At 36.7% G+C, this 18,088-nt stretch overlaps 1 protein-coding gene across 3 annotated transcripts; it reads right to left on the bottom strand.

Annotated features, from left to right (window-relative positions):
- Positions 1 to 379: 379 nt before the first annotated feature.
- stx12l (syntaxin 12, like) lies at positions 380 to 16,116 on the bottom strand. Of its 3 annotated transcripts, XR_015511005.1 has the most exons (11): positions 16,053 to 16,116; positions 15,594 to 15,704; positions 13,040 to 13,109; positions 12,173 to 12,272; positions 10,785 to 10,922; positions 9,676 to 9,719; positions 6,563 to 6,659; positions 6,292 to 6,364; positions 6,105 to 6,187; positions 2,612 to 3,464; positions 380 to 2,351 (listed from the first exon to the last, which is right to left on the bottom strand). XR_015511005.1 is itself a non-coding variant. In XM_087286659.1 (10 exons), exons 5-10 carry the CDS (start codon positions 10,890 to 10,892, stop codon positions 3,372 to 3,374), a joined length of 498 nt encoding a protein of 165 aa, XP_087142785.1. In that variant the 5' UTR covers positions 10,893 to 10,949; positions 12,096 to 12,272; positions 13,040 to 13,109; positions 15,594 to 15,704; positions 16,053 to 16,116; the 3' UTR covers positions 380 to 3,371. The 3 variants fall into 3 exon arrangements, 2 of the variants coding, with proteins under 2 accessions (XP_087142785.1, XP_087142784.1); XM_087286659.1 differs by having other exon boundaries at positions 380 to 3,464; positions 10,785 to 10,949; positions 12,096 to 12,272; XM_087286658.1 differs by having other exon boundaries at positions 380 to 3,464.
- Between the last annotated feature and the right edge of the window lie 1,972 nt (positions 16,117 to 18,088).

Genomic DNA, 18,088 nt, shown 5'->3' with positions numbered 1-18,088 from the left:
TTGAGTCGTTGCAGAGATGTATGAATGCAGTCGTCCAAGCTCATGGTAGTCATACACAATATTAATTCTTTTTCCACTGCACCATGACTTTATATTCTATACTGTACATAAGCAGCCATCAATCAATCAATCAATCAATCAATCAATCAATCAATCAATCAATCAATCAATCAATCAATCAAGCAATAAATTCGAACTCTAAACCTTCATAACGTAGTATAGCTTTACTTTTGGGCAGTTTACGTTTTAATTCATTGTATTAATTAATTAATAAATTTTAATAACTCAAAAAAAAAAGAAAATAAAATCTGACAAACTAATGAGTAACTTGTTTCTGGTCAAATAAAAATACATATGCAGATAATAATTGAACAATACATTAAAACATGTTTCTTGTTTATTATGTACTACTAAGAAATACATTTACAGAAGAATCAGAGCACTGTGCATTAGACATACACACCAATAAAACTGTTTCATTGAAATCATTTTAAGGAATACATTTTCATTGTATTATTTGTAAGTATTATTGTTTTGCATAATTTCAAATGAAAAATTAACCGAGACCAAGCTAAAAATAAAACATTAAACAATTTGTAAAATAAAATTACATTCATGCAAGTGGCTTGCGATCTTCATCTTGTGTTTGTGTTTCATATGTTGTGCTGTTTATGCTCCAGATTTTTTGATAGACACACATTTAATAAAGGAGACTATTCTCTTACTAGCAATGTTTAACACATACAGTAAGTACAGATTTAATGAGAACACTTTGACGTGATTGCTTTTCTGCATGAATGGCTCATTGGGATCTGATCCATATTAATAAACTAAGTACACTGTTTAGAGTGCCAGTATGCCTCTGTGAGCCTCTGTAAGATCTAAGCTGATTAAATGCTGGTAGCACTTTATTTTAGTCCTCTTTTTATGTGCGTCTACTTATAATAGACAACACATAAACTCGGTAATAACTAATAAACCTACCCCTGAACCTAACCTTAACCCAAACCCAGTACTTTCTTAAAGATCCCCTAAAATCAAAATTAAAGTTTGTTTTTGAGGGGTGTTAGTATATGTATGTCAGTTTTAAGATTATCCATAAGCTAGTGTGCTTCAAAACAATGACAAAATTCATGTTCACAAGATAATGATGATTAGCCAAACAGTCGACGCCGACTTTCGGCCACTTTATGGATCGTAATTTGCCACGCTTTCCTATTTCTGACTGCTTCTTTCAGTTGTTCCATGTTCAAGTTCGCTTCAGTCTTGATTGTGTCCAGCCATCGTGTTCTCTGACGCCCTCTTCTTCTTGATCCACTTACTGCTCAGAGCATTAAAGCTGTTTCCATGGAGTTGGCTCGCATGATATGACCAAAGAACGAGAGACGCTGCTTGGTGATTTTGCCCTCTAGCGATACATTTTGTTTGACACGCTCCAGAATCGTTTTGTTTGTGATCCTCGCTGTCCATGCATTATTCGCCTCCAGCACCACAATTCGAAAGCATCGTTCACAAGATACGAACATTCAAACCCTGGCTTTCGTCATTGCCGCCAAAATAAGTGAGCAATTTTTATTACTTTACCTCATACTTTAGTTTCTTATCAAATCTTCTGACCAATCTAATGCTCTCTCGCGTACAAAATGTGGCTCAAATTGGTCATGTATTCACATTAGCAAACATTCATAAGAGAATAATAACCTATACTTTTTTTGTGGTTTACGAGGACGCAAATGTGTATAGGATGTTGGTATTACAACACTGAGTTGATTTACGAGGACATGCCGTGTTTCCTTGTAATACAAACTCTTACAAATCATACTTAATGTGGTCTTTTCACATTCGAAATTTGTCACAGATTTCATGTAAGGGTTGGACTTAGGGCCAAATATTAAGTGTTTTTACAGTATAAAATACATTACAGCTGTGGAGAGTGCTTGTAAACCACCAAACCAATGTGTATGTATCGGTTTTAGTGGTACATGGCTTGTGTCCTCATAATGTAAATGCTTTAAAATCATATTTAAGCTTTTACATTTAAAATTTGCCACAGGTTTCCTGTGAGGGTTGGGTTTGGGGGCCGTATGCGTTTTAACAGTATAAAATTCATAACCATTGTGGGGAGTCCTCGTAAACCACCAAAACTAATGTGCGCATGTTTACTGGTTTTAGGGGTTTATGACTGATTAATAAGATGGATATGACATTGGTATTATAACACTAAGTTGATTTATGAGCACATGGCTTGTGTCCTCATAATCCAAATGGTTAAAAATAAGATTTAAGCTTCTTTGCATTTAAAATTTGCCAGAGGTTTCCTGTGAGAGTTTAGGGGTCGTAGGCTGTTTTTACTGTATAAAATACATTATGTCTATGTATTCTCCTCGTAAGCAACCCAAACCTATGTGTGTGTGTAATGGTTTTAGTGGTTTATGAGTGGGGATGATATGGATATGACATTGGTATTATAACACTAAGTTGATTTATGAGCACATGGCTTGTGTCCTCATAATGCAAATGGTTAAAAATAAGATTTAGGCTTTTTTTACATTTAAAATTTGCCAGAGGTTTCCTGTGAGAGTTGGATTTAGGGGTTGTAGGCTGTTTTTACTGTATAAAATACATTATGTCGATGTATTGTCCACGTAAGCAACCCAAACCTATGTGTGTGTGTACTGGTTTTAGTGGTTTATGAGTGGGGATGATATGGATATGACATTGGTATTATAACATTAAGTTGATTTATGAGCACATGGCTTGTGTCCTCATAATGCAAATGAATAAAAATAATACTTTTTTCACATTTAAAATTTGACACAGATTGCATGTAAGGGCTGGATTTAGGGGTAGGGCCAAATATTAAGTGTTATCGCTTCCAATGAAGCAGATTCGAATGAAGCGAGTAAACTCAAATGTTGACGCATCTATTTACGCTCGAATTGCACGATTTATCCACGCGTTCCGCGTCTGGTGTGAACACAGCATAAGAGGATTCCTTGTTCTCGAGTCACATAAAAGATTCGTTTAAAATGAAAGAATCATTCAAGAATGACCCATCACTATTGAATGTTTAGCTTTACGCATGTCAAGGCACTTCAGGGGACCTTTAAGTAAGTACACTACAAGTACCCTTAAATTTTTTTAAAAAAAGTGCAATCGAGTTGCTTCAGAAATGGCACGGATAAGAAGAGATGATATTGGTCAAAAAGACATTACTTTTCACATTTTATGAGCCATTCCTACAGAAATTCAAGTTCATTTGTCTTAAATATGTGCCTGCACATGCACACACACACAGTAAACACACACATAAACGTCATTCACTCACACTGCAGTTGGATCCTCAGCGTTGGTCGGATTCTGCTCTCATCTTATCTGATTGCTTGCCAAATAATTATGGCAAAGATGGTGGCCACTAGAGACAGGACAAGAGCCAGAATGCACATCCTCTTGCGGGACTTTCTCTAAAATGTGTAAATAAAATAAATAAATTAGTAGTTCAAAACAGTACAGCACATTGCATATGCAGCTGTTAAATACACCAAAGGTTAAAAGTTTGAAGACTCTTGAAGTCTCTTAGGGACTGATCACATTCGTCTGTTCACATTGCTTTAGATCAGAGCCCGTACGGCCCGCAGGGCGGATTAGGCCCACAAAGGGGTTTGATCTGGCCCGCGAGATGATTCTGTAAAGTATAAAAATGAGCTGCAATTTTTCAATAAACGAAACTGCTGTTCCAATTGTGTCCACTGGATGGTGTAATAGCAATTGCAAACTGTTAATTTAATCCAATTCAGAATACTGAATCAGCATCGGTTTGACAGCATTCTCAGACAGAAAGACCACAGTTATGCCCTGCCATACCACACTGAGGTGTTCTCACAAGGAAACGTAACAATTTCACGTTTTGTCAGTTAAGTGGCTAATTTGTACAAGTTCAGTCGTATAAAAATGTATGATATAAAAAAGTAGGCATAGCACCCAACCACAACCCTAAACCCAACCGTCATTGGTTGATAAGCGAATCGTACTAAATTGTACAAATGAGATTGTACGAATTCATATGAATTAGCCTCTAAATCAAAAGTTACGAATTGCCGTACACGAACACTCGAAACACTTTTTTAGAGTTTATGGGCCCTATCATACACCTGGCACAATGTGTGCATTTGCTCTTTACATAGCAAATGCATTTGCGCTCATATGTGCGCCCATAGGCGTTCTGGTCTAAAAAGGAAGGCGTTATGATGCGCACTGCTGGCGCGTTGCTATTTTGAGAAACTATAATAGATTTTTCATTAGACCAAAACAAACCCGGTCTAAACTCCAGCGCAGAGTTTCGCCTCGCTTACACACTTCTTAATAGCCTACACACAAGATGTAGAGCAATTTGCAAATATCTTTCCATAGGAAAAAAAGAATATATATACAGGATATAAATATAAAGGATTAAAATATTACAAAACATATTATTTTCTAGCCTACATAAATATGTAAAATCACTGCTTTTATGTCATCTCGGGAGGCTTTTTCAGTTCATTCATAACAATTTGCTTTTGTATAATGTTATTATTAATAGCAATATTATTTATTATATCCATATTTATATTTGTTTTATTAAAAACAAGCTTAGATTTGCCCACCTGCAAGTTTTAGACTATATGGGGCACAGCATGTGTTTTAGGATATAACTCAGGTTTTGAACACACTTCGTTATTATTGTTAATTTATTTGTTTGCTGGAAATTAGAACTGAATTTAGAAATAGTTTTGAAACAAATATTTGTAAATATAAAGACATTTTGTCTCATTATATAACACTGTTCAGTGTCGAACCTTGTGGACAAACTACAGTAAGTAGTGCAAAAACTATTTAAAGCATATGTGTATGTACAATATCGGTCACATTCACTGTAAGCAATTTTTTTTAAAAATGTAGTAGTATTTCACAGTATTACTTTTTTTGTATTTTCATCAAATAAATGCAGTCTTGTTAACACTTGTGTGCTGTTGGGGATGTTTTCATCACCTCTGGGGTGATTTTGAGTCTTAATTAGGCCACAATTTTCTTTGTGTTTCAGAGAAACTATTATTATTAATTCAACAGTACACGCTGGGCATTTATTTGTGGCTTATTTTGCCATATTGACTTCCACTATAACTACTTTTTTATTGCAAAGCCATGACATATAATCCATACAATCAAGCATTCTTGGTTGTTGCTGGTTTCCCCTGTTTGGAAAAGGTCAAATTTGTAAATTTTGTACTGTTGATGGCATCATGGCATTTCCTAGGCCCAATACTTGTGTTAGATGGGCGCATCACGGCCAAGGACTAACCATTCAGGAGCACTATGTGCACCCAATGATTCAAACATTGTATCCTGAAGGCGATGCCGTTTGTCAAGATGGTAATGCAAAAATACACACAGCAGGATTGGTGATAGAGTGGTTTGATGAACATGAAAGGCAAGTCGAACATCTCCCATGGCCTGCACAGTCACCAGATTTAAATATTATTGAGTCACTTTGGGGTTTTTTGGAGGAGCGAGTTAGGAAATATTTTCTCCAATAGCATAAAGTAGTGACCAGGTCGCTATTCTGCGAAAAGAATGGCTCAAATCCCCTCCAATCACTGTGCAGGACTTGTATCAGTCATTGCCAAAACAAATTGATGCTGTACTGATTCTACGCAGACGAGCGGGCGCTGCCATTTGAATCTTTTTGGCACGAGACTTCCGGTCTCATTCACTTCCATTCATTTTTAGACATTAAAAATTGCTCGTTTCGCTGTCTGATATTTCCTTGTTATATTATTCTACTTGGTCTGTATAGTCATGCAAACATTTGTTTGTAGAGCAAGTAGTTTGACCGTTTTTTGCCGTTTATTATTCCTAGTCATTTCTCCCATAGGTGACTGAAACGGAAGTTCTAAGACAATCGCGAAAACAGGCGCACTTCCGCATTTTAGAATAAGGCTGCAAAAGGAGGCCCTTCACAATTCTAATGAATTATTGTGGTCTTAAACCAGGAGTTTCAATGTCATCGTCCAACCCCTGTATATATAAAGAAATGAATGTCATATAAATGTCCATGGTGAACATACCTGGTAATATGCAGCATGCTGGAGCTGTTCGGCCCCTCGTTCCACATGCACCTCTGCACTCTCTACATTGGCTTCAATGCTATCTGTGTATCATGACATGACAAAACCAGGGTTCAACAAAACAAAATAACTGTATGGAAATTTAAATGCCTTTTAAAACAGTTTAGAAATAACTAGACTAACCTACCTATCATGTCACCCTGGTCGTGGATCATAACAGCAAGGTCCTTGAAGATTTGATTCACATCCATTATGTCTGACTAAATCAAGACCAGAAAGCAAATAGCACATAATACTTTAAAATCGGACAACTCCCATAAACACAATAGTCTTAATAATTATGTAAGAAATTAGTAAACTAAAAAAAGTGTTTGAATGCATATGAATCTCCAGGACATTACTTATTCTTATTGTTGTTGTTTAGTGATGTTGGATTTTTGTATGTAAGGTGTGCTAACCTCCAGCTGACGGATATTGGTCTCTCTTTCTTTAATAAGCTCAAGGTCCTCTTCTGTGACAGGCTCCTCTTCTGTCTGCATTCTCCAGCCTTCATTCCTTTTCAAATAAAAATAGCTATGAATATTTCAGCTTTCAGATCTTTTACTATTGTATTGTTGCATTTAAAAAATAGATACACATTAAAGGTCCCGTGAAGTGCTTTGAATTGTGCATTTTTCTGAAACATGAAGACTGGGCAGGACATATAGTAGCTCCTTATTAAAAAAAAAAATAGCCAATAGCGTTTAGTTCTATCACAGCTCTGCCAGTGAGAGTGGTTGAGATCAAGCGCATCAAATCAAAAGCAAATGAGAAGCATCTTGAAGGGAGGCAGGGCATGTAGAGAGCATTTGATTGGTTAAAAGATTTGATGAGGAACTGGAGTATGAGGTAAGGTTAAAAAAAAAGTTGTTCCAAGTGACAAACTGCAAGCTTTGGATGTTTGTATCTACTACATGCAAACTGTGTCACTGTTTTTGAGCACACTAGCTTATAGATAGCATTACCACTAACATACTTATACTAACACCTTTTTTTTTCATTGAATGGGACCTTTAAATCAACTTATTATACATATTGTATCCTGTGTTTTGGATGTCTATTTTGATCAAAATAAAGGCTCATGAGGGTGTTGGATGCCTGGGTTCAGTTTAGGGTCAAATAATGTATGAAGGCTAATTAGAGTTAACATTAAGGGCCCTATCATACACCCGGCGCAGTGTGGCGCAAGACGCGGCGCAATAGTCTTTTGGTAGTTTCAGCTTGGCGCAAGAGTCGTTTTGAGGCGTTGCGCTACGCTGTTTAAATAGCAAATGCATTAGCGCTCATATATGCGTCCATAGGCGTTCTGGTCTAAAAAGGAAGGCGTTCAAAGGCGGACCGCTGGCGCGTTGCTATTTTGAGAAACTATAATAGATTTTTCATTAGACCAAAACTAACCTGGTCTAAACTCCAGCGCAGAGTTGCGCCTCGCTTACGCACTGCTTAATACACACAAGAGAGCAATAGGCAAATATCTTTACATATGAAAAAGTTTAAATATTAAGGATATATATAGGATATAATAAGAATAGATATAGAATATAAATATAAAGGATTAAAATATTACAAAACATATTATTTTCTAGCCTACATAAATATTCTTCATCTCGGGAGGCTTTTTCAGTTCATTCATAACAATTTGCTTTTGTATAATGTTATTATTATTAGCAGTATTATTTATTATACCTATATTTATATTTGTTTTATTAAAAACAAGCTTAGATTTGCCCACCTGTCAGGTTTTAGACCATATGGGGCACAGCATGTGTTTGAGGATATAACTCAGGTTTTTGAGCACATTTTGCTATTATTATTCATTTATTCGTTTGCTGGAAATTAGAACTGAATTTAGAAATAGTTTTGAAACGAATATTTGCGCTTAACAAACAAAATTATTTATTTATAGGCTAATTGATGTCTGTGCGTAAAGGTTTCCCAATCCAAGAGCGAAAGTGAAAGTGATCTATTATCTCTCATTCTCACGCAGTAGATGCTCTGTTTAACTGTTTTCGGTTAAAAAACTGTTAACTGTTTACTAGTGAAATGCTCATTTTTTCCACTTATACTTACTTTGCGTCCTGTAAATAGCGAATGCGCTCTTGGCTCGATGCAGCGGACTCTTAAAGGGAATTGGAGATGAGACTCTAATTGGTTTATTCTCAAAACACACCTATAACTCATTAAGAAAATAAACTCAACCCTTTTAGAACATGCGCAAGGCAGATTTCCCGTCCTTAAATTAGCAAAAACGTGTCCTGACACGCCCTGAAAGCGTTTGCGCCCTGCGTTTTGCGCTCTGCGCATGGACCGTCAAAATAGAGCCCTAAAGGTGGAATATGTAAGTTTGACACCCAGTGGTTCAATTAGGGATTGCACTCCTGGTTCAAAACACATTTTCACTCTGCCCCTGCTCTGATGACCACACGCAAGAGCAGTTTGTGATTTGATGACATCAATAGGAGCGAGTCTGACTACCCTAAAGGCTGATTTAAATCTTGTTTTAAATAAAAGCAAAGGCACGTGATAGAAAGAATATTTGCCATATTAAAATGAGTTTTTGTCCTAACAAACCCCTGACAGTTCTATTTTAGAAACAGCTTCTACTGTATTTCTCACAGGTGAACAACAGAAAACTGTTAATAATCACCTAAGGTACAAATCATGTGCTTTATCCAGTGTTAAATGCTAACAATGTGAGTTTGAATGCCATTTTACATGCCATTTATTGCTATTCTACTGAAAGCAGCAGCAGATAGTTTACCTCAGATCTTGAAAATAAAATAAACCGTTTGAGATTGAACTTTAGAACTGTGATTCAGTTCAAGTCAACCCATATCAGTGATTCAGCATGTACATTTAATAATGTTACAGAAGTTTAATATTTAGTAATTAGATTGTATACCTAACCCATTTATTGGAGTGCAGTAAGTGCACTATTCTGTGCTTCTGAATGGCTGTATTTTAATTTCCGTTTGTGTTGCGTGTGGTGCAAACAGCCAAATTGGTTATCACAGCAAATCTCGTCAAGTAGCATGTTGTTAGGACACAGGGTTACACTAGAACATGCTCACCAAATGTTTATGTTTGTAATATTTATATTATTTGCTAATTAATAACCACCTCATGTGGAACTCATTCACTCTCATTTCGGAGTCTGCCACTGTCCACCAGAGGTCGCATTTTTGGTCACGTGCACATACTTTAGAAGCTTTAATGACTAAATGAATCAAATATGTAGTTTTCCACCAAGACAACCCGGGAGGATTGCAATTTAATTGGGTAAACTGGCATTCTGCGGGTTAAAGGGACCAAAACAAAGACATTCCGGCATGGAAAACACATTTTCAAAGCAGAATATTTGAATTTAGCATTGTAATTCTGATAAACAAGAATGTTCACTTAGCATATTTCTTAAGCATCTGTAAATATAAATTTGGGAAAGGCATGAGGGTGAATAAACGATAACATTTTCAGATCTTCTGAGTGAACAGTTATGACAGAATTGTGTCACAAACAAATAAGCTAGACCTACTTTTCAAATGTCACAAGCTGCTCATCTTGATTGAGCTCATCCACCTGCAAAATAAAAGCCATTTTTAACCATGAAAACTACTTGAGATGAATTCTAAATCACATACTACTTAACTAGGTACCATACTATTTGTACTTAAATGTACTTGAATGTGATTATAATGATTAGGTGCATCCCAAATCGCATACTTATGCACTATTCTTCACCGTTTTGTAGTATAAATAGTGTAAGTAGAAGGTTCACACTGAAAACTCTAATAATAATAATAATAATAATAATAATAATAATAATAATAATAATAATAATAATAATAATAATAATGATAATAATAAGTGCACTTTAAATTACACAATAATACACTCGTTCAACCGGAAAATGAAGTGTGAAATGGGAATGCCCGACCGCATACCTTTAATTATTTTGGATTGTGAAAGCAAGATTCTCCTACGAGAGTGATTATGGCGCCTCCGATGGTGAATGCGATTATACTCATGGCAGGTAATATTTGGTACTTTGGTCATTTATTTCACTAATTTGGCAACCGACAAACGTCATCAGGGAAACGGTTTGAATTTCCGCTTAGTAAAAAAACATTAGTGTTCCAATTGGGATGACACTACATTCATATACTATGCTGCTGAGTGTGTAAGTGCATAAGTACAAAGTGCACTAGTGTATAGTGTGCCATTTGGGATGCAGTGATTGAAATCCAGACACACTTCATCTGCCATTTTGTCATTGTCACATGACCATCCCATGTCAGTTTAGCAACTTCACTCTCATTCATAAACTCTACCTTGTGGCATCACAGGATAATAAAGTGTCCATTTGAAGCACACTTCAGAGTCTTGCCAGAAGTAGTATGTCAACTGAGTACTCTTACTGTTTTTCTAATGTTATACATTTGAAACAATGTAATTATTTATCTATCCTCTTGTTAAGTGTGACATCACGCAAAGCGGCTTACGGGTCCAAGGGATCTATCAAATTGCATAGGGAGACTCATCAAATGTTAATAATAAACGTTTTCAAAGCGCTGTAATACTTTCGAAAATTACGATCGCAATATATATATAAAGTGGCGGTTGAGTTTATTTTTCAGCTGTTACCTGGAATCTTGATCCAGCTCGTGCCCTCGCAACTGATTCCCGCTCCCTCTCTGCGGCTCGCCGTTGGACCACTTGGAAATTGTTGAGAGCAGCTGAGAAGTCATTCATCAGCCGGTCTTTCTGGATCCTCTGCTGACGCTGTAAAGAGCATTAGGATTAGCACATCTGGGGCCTCATGTACGAAGACTTGCGTGGAAATCTTACTAAATCATTGTGTACGCACAAAGCTGTAAATGTGCGTACGCAGAAAAAAATTCAGATGTATGAAACACTGCGTACGCCGAATCTCACGCATATTCTTTTGTACATCCGAATGAACGTGAAACTGAGCGCAACATGCACGAGCGCAAAACCCCTCCCTGCCTCCTCCCCCGTATGAATATGCTAATGACTATGCTAATGGAAAAACCCAACGAAAAAGCAAAGGCAAAATCAAACAAAAAGAGAAACTTTGAACAGAATGTGAATTGGAGGTGCTGCTTTCGGAGGTAGAACGGAGAAAAGCGGTGTTATTTGCAAGTTTGTTCTCCGGAATTAACAACAAAAGAAAAAAATAGAGTGGGAGAGTTTAGCTGATACGGTTAACACAGTTGGGTCTGAACATCGCACTGAGTGCATTTAAAAAAGAAATAGTGTGGTTTATAACTGTAAAATGTTGCAGTACTCTTAGCAGTCTCAGTGGCGCACCTCATAAGAAGCATATGATCATGTACTAACACGTTCGTGCACAAACTCGGTTCGAATCCAGCATCTGATGAATTCTTTCTTCTTTTTTTTCCCGCTACATATCAGATTTTGCCAACTATTTATCACGAGAAAGACAAGTAGGAATCATCAATAAGTTTGTGCATCATATTTTATTTGCACATTTATTGAATGGAAATGTTTCTGATTCACGCATGCAAATTTATCTTCAGATAGTGTCTTTATAGCAATGTGCGTGCAGTAGATAGCTCAGATTACATTGGGAAAACAGGCGACCGCTGCAAATTGTGCTTTAATGTTTAGCTGGTCAACTGTATGGTATGGAAACCTTACATACCTACTATATGAACCCGTCTCATATAGCTGCCATTGCAAGGATCAGACACTTTGTAGAGTGCAATTTAACACAACTGCCTCTAGGAGTCGCCAATGGAAATAAAACAGACACGCACAAAAAATGTGCGTACGCCAGCCAGAAAGCTGCCGTGAAGCTGCGCACATTCCCACGTTCAGTTCATCGTTAGTAAATCCAAACGTGAGCGATTCTGAGCGTGAAACCTGGCGTACGCAAAGTTTTTGTGCGTACGCAGCGTTGATACATGAGGCCCCTGGTCAATATGGCGCGAGCTGCAGGTTGATAATAGAGGGAGGAGGGGGGTGGGTAGGGAGTAGAGTACACTCACCTGTTCTGAAGGGGACTGTGGCTGTGGTAAAGTGCCCAGGTCTTTCAGGTGTCTGTTGGTCTCTTTTGCTAACTGGTTTGTGTAGTGCTGCACTTGCTGGCTGTTTGCAACACAAAGAGATTTGAGCCAATGTAATGTATGCCAGCATAATTTAAATTTTACATTGAAAAAAAAAAATTATATGGCCCTACCCCTAAACCCAATGGAAGAATCCCCGTTGCAAATTTTGAATGTCAAAAAAACATCTTAATAGAGTACAACTAAGGCGACACACCAAGCTGACAGTTGGCCATTGGGCTACGTTAGTCCGATTATTTGATTTGGTGTGCTCCACACATTGCCTCCCATTAGGTTAACTTCGGAATTCATTGGCCCAATTCAGCATGTCCAATCGGCGTCATCCGTCTGCTAAAGAGAGCACTCTAACTGGTTATTTTGCAACGAATCAGAGCGCGAGTGTGATGTAGTGACATGACATAGCAAGCAAACAATACTAATCAAGAAGAAACACAGAGGGAGTGACAATTACGGTGATACTGAGCTTTGTTTGAGCTTTGCATATCTGTGTCGTAAGCTCAGGTTACCCATTGTGAATGAGAAAACACATATAGCCCTCTGTGGAAGTGCACGTGTTATTGCACAGGTGCAGAACTTGCAACTTTTTGGTACAAACCGAACCAGACGTGAGCCGACGCAAAGCAAAAACTCAGCTGGGTTTTGTCAGCTCTAGTCGTTTAGTGTCGACTTGATGTATACCGGCCTTTAGTCATTGAACAACTTAGTGTCGCTATAAACCACATAGACCTGTACACCAACACCCCCCTCCCCCTCTTGTGGCTCTGATGTGATGAAAATAACGGCACTCACAGTCTGTCCTGAAGTTCAGGTGTGTCTGGTCTCGTGCCAAGTTGGAACAGCATGCTCTTGATTTGGCCAGCTATGCACAGAAAATGTGAGACATTATAAAAGGTAAATTATATACACACACACACACATAAATGCATTTATAATTTAATGCATTTTATTCATTCATTTATTTTCTTTTCCAATTAACACTTGGATGTGCCAAAACTTTCTTCAGTTGAACAAAGAGAAAACTGAAGTCATTGCGTTTGGGAACGGAGATGAGGTTCTCAAGGTGAATGCGTACCTTGGCACTAAAGGTCAAACAACAAAAAATAAGGTCAAGAATCTTGGTGTGACTCTGGAGTCAGATCTGAGTTTCAATAGTCATGTCAAAGCAGTAAGTTAATCAGCATACTATCATCTCAAAAACATAGCAAGAATCAGAATGCTTTGTTTCCAGTGAAGTAACTTCTTCATGCTTTTATCAGCAGCAGGGTGGATTACTGTAATGGACTCCTCACTGGCCTTCCCAAAAAGACAGTGAGACAGTTGCAGCTCATCCAAAATGTTGCAGCCAGGATTCTGATCAGAACCAGAAAATCAGAGCACATCACACCTGTCCTCAGGTCTCTACACTGGCTCCCAGTTACATTCAGAATAGACTTTAAAGTATTATTACTGGTCTATAAATCACTATATGGCCTAGGACCTCAATGCATTTCATATATGCTCACTGAATACAAACCTAACAGATCACTCAGATCTTTAGGATCATATAAACTAGAAGTTCCGAGAGTTCAGTCAAAGCAGGGTGAATCCGCCTTCAGCCACTATGCTCCTCACTGCTGGAATCAGCTTCCAGAAATGATCAGATGTGCTCCAACATTAGGCACATTCAAATCAAGACTGAAAACACATCTGTTTAGCTGTGCCCTTACTGAATGAGCACTGTGCTGCATCGACAGATCGCACTATTATGTTTTTTCTTTTTCATTATCTTATAACATATTTTAACACATTTTTATCTGTTTTATTTATTTTTATTCGTATTTTTATAATTCTTATTATTTGTTTTTATTTTCTTACTCTTGTTTCTTTTATTCCTGTTTATGTAAAACACTTATAATTGCCTCTGTGTATGAAATGTGCTATATAAATAAACTTGCCCTGCCTTGCTTTTCCACTTAGTCCCTTTAACAATACGGGGTCGCCACAGCGCAATGAACTGCCCATTAATACCTATTCAAACTAAATAGTTAAAGATTTAACAGATAATGCAATCTTTTCTTTAAGGAACTCTTCACCAAGTGAAAAATATAATTCATAATTTACTCATCTTGAAGCCATCCTAGATGTACTGTACAACATGCCTTTCTATTTCAGACAAACACAGAGTTATTTAAAAAAAAAAAACTTCCCATATTTTTTATAGGATTTGATGCTGCCCCAGTTTAAGATTTCCATAAAAATAATCCATATCACTACAGCGTTTTATTCAATGCTCTCTAAGGGGAAAAAAATCTGTATTGACATACAGTAAGAGCCAAGCTATCACATATGAAGTAGGACATAAACATGGATAATTTTAATATAAATAATAACACAAATGTACAGGATATCCAAAACTGCCAAAATTCTAATTTAAGATTTACACTATGCTCCTACGGTTAGTCATCTGAATTCATCGAGCAACATGTTTCTGGATCAATATCTGTGTTTCCAATCAGCCAATTAGATTTAAGGAATACGTTTACAGTTATGTTTAAGTTTAGGCTTACATTTAGGGTTATGCAAATCTACATCAGTATATTAATCCCCTCTGATTTTGGGAATAATTTACAGTAAGAGTCAGGTTTATCGTACATAGGGTACTTCCCTTGAGAATGTGCACACTGGAGAAGCATTAAATGTGGATATTTTTCTGACAAAAACTAATTCCTTCACTACAGAAACCATCTTTACCCATGGAGTCGTCATGTGGATTACTTTTTTAAAATTGATGTGTATGTGTAGAAAAAAAAATTAAGCCAGAAAACTACTTTGTGTCATTGTTTTTGTGCTTGTCTAAAAGAAGAAAAGTATCTTCAGGGTCAGTAAACTGTTTACACTGTAAAAAAATGCTTTTCTTACTTAGATCTTTTGTCATTTTTCTAGTCCAAATAGCTAAAAAATTCCTAATTTAAGAATAATTTTCTAGACAAGCAAAGCATATTGTCTTGTATTGAGAAATAATATTCCAATTTTAAGTGAGTTTTTCCTTAATACAAGCAAAATAATCTGCCAATGGGGTAAACAATATAATCTTACGTCAAAAGAAAAAACAAGATTAATTTGCTTACCCCATTGGCAGATTATTTTGCTTGTTTTAAGGAAAAACTCACCTAATATTGGCATATTATTTCTCAAGACAATATGGTTAGCTTGTCTAGAAAATGCTTCTTGACATAATAAATTTTAGATATTTAGACTAGAAACAAGACAAAAAATCTAAGCAAGAAATGCATTTTTTGCAGTGTAATTGCACGCATTTCATTTAAACGATCACTTTAAGTGTGTCTGCAATATATCTACTTACTGTTTTGTGTGATTTTCTGGATGTTTGAGCTGCATGTCTGCGTGAGGTTGTTGAAATCTCTCGGCTGTGACTGTGAGTGGCTGCTGTCCATCATTCCGTAAGACATGATGACTGAAAAACAACAGCTGCATGATCAGATGCCATAAATCACATTCACTTTAGGTTAACTGTGTTCGCGCATTAAATATAAATAAACGACTTATTTTATGTACAGGTTACATATTTCTGAAAATAGCAGTAGATAAAACACGTAAATGAATAAACCTGAAACAAATACAGAAAATGTAGGCTACTGCGTACGCAACGCAACACATTTCACGTCGGTAACGGCTCAGCAGGCCTGTCGCTGCAATAAAACAAGGACTAATTATGTACGTCTGAAATTATGTAAATATGCTTGCACGAATGTCAACAAAGCGAACGGTTTCAATACGTAAAGAGTGAGAATGAATCGCATACCTGTGACTGTGATGCTCAGATGCGGCGGCGATGCGCTGCTCCTCTCACAGAAATCGAAATGAATAGAAAGGAAACACACGATCATAGCGGTAACACTAATAGGCGGAGCTTAGATTTCTGTTTTGACGGGTCTACTTTAACTTATTTCTTTTATTTGCTTTGTTAATGTCGCTTAATGTTAATGTTATTATTATTATTTCTATAATGTGCAAATTATTGACTAGATAATATGACTAGAATCACGCTGGACCATTACAGCTGTCATGTGTTTCTTTTAGGTTTTGGCAGTGAAACAGCCTAGCCTACTATATTCAAGTGTATTATACATAGTATAGCTTGTTTATAACTTTGTTAATGAATGCCACAGTAGTAATACAGTGTGTATATACACTTTATCAGGTACACCTGTATTTTGTAGACACAGTTAAGACGATCTGCAGCAGTTCAAACCGAGCATCAGAATAGGAAAACAAAGGTGATTTAAGTGACTCTGTATATGGCACGTTTGTTGGTGCCAGACCGGCTGGTCTGAGTATTTCAGAAACTGCTGATCTACTGGGATTTTCACGCACAACAATCTGGGTTTACAGAGAATGGTGCGAAAAGAGATAATATCCATTGAGCGGCAGTTCTGTGGGCGCAAATGCCTTGTTGATGCCAGGGGTCAGAGGAGAATGGTTAGGCTGGTTCCAGCTGATAGATAGGCAACAGTAACTCAACCACTTGTTACAACCGAGGTCTGCAGAAGAGCATCTCTGAATGCACAACACGTCCAACCTTGTGGCTGATGGGCTACAGCAGCAGAAGACCACACCGGGTGCCACTCCTTAAAGCTAAGAGCAGGAAACTGAGGCTACAATTCACAAAGGCTCACCAAAATTGGACAATAGAAGATTGAAAAAACATTTCATGGCCTGATGGCTCTCGATTTCTGCTGAGACATTCAGATAGTCAGAATTTGGCATCAACAAAATGAAAGCTTGGATCCATCCTGCCTTGTGTCAACGGTTGAGGCTGGTGGTGGTGGTGTAATGGTGTATTTTCTTAACACACTTTGGTCACATTAGTATTGTTATTAGTATTGTTGCTGACCATGTCCATCCCTTTATGACCACAGTGAACCCATCTTCTGATGGCTACTTCCAGCAGAATAACACGCCATGTGATAAAGTGCGAATCATCTCAGACTGGTTTCTTAAACATGACAATGAGTTCACTGTACTCAAATGGCCTTCACAGTCACCTCAATGCAATAGGGCACCTTTGGGATGTGGTGGAACTGAAAATTCGTATCATGGATGTGCAGTCTACAAATCGTGAAATGCTTTCATGTCAATATGGACAGAAATTTTAGAGCAATTCAATCTTGTTGAATCTATGCCATGAAGGATTAAGTCAGTTCTGAAGGCAAAAGGGGTCCAACTTGATTCTAGGTGTACCTAATAAAGTGGCCAGTGAAACAATTCTACTGTATAGTTTCAAAAAAAAAAAAAAAAAAAAAATATATATATATATATATATATATATATATATATATATATATATATATATTTTTTTTTTTTTTTTTTTAACCATACAGTAGAATTAAAATGATAATTTTACATAAAATCTATATTATCAATGTGGTAATAAAACAGCAATATAAGCTTACATATATATATATATATATATATATATATATATATATATATATATATATATATATATATATATATATATAATAATTACTGTCATTTTAATTCTACTGTATGGTTCAAAAATGCTATAGTATTAACTAAAAACTATAATAGCATTTTTCAGTGTGGATGAGCATTGTATTAAATGATTGTAAAATATATATTTATTTTATGCGTTTTTTGCCCAATTTATTACTAATGACTCAAATATTTTGAGCCACAGGGCGCCCCCTGGAGGAAGATAACGTTTGTTTAATAGAACAGCAATGAAATGACAACATTTGGCACCTAAATGTCTTCTACAGAATAATGGCTGGATTCATACTACACGGTTTATGTGCGTGCGTCACACACTTTGCC

Source organism: Danio rerio, chromosome 16 (assembly GCF_052040795.2).
Source record: "Danio rerio strain M-AB ecotype USA chromosome 16, GRCz13ab, whole genome shotgun sequence".
NCBI lineage: Eukaryota > Metazoa > Chordata > Actinopteri > Cypriniformes > Danionidae > Danio > Danio rerio.
The sequence above is the reverse complement of the archived record's forward strand: the minus strand, read 5'-3'. Positions and strand labels throughout refer to the sequence as shown.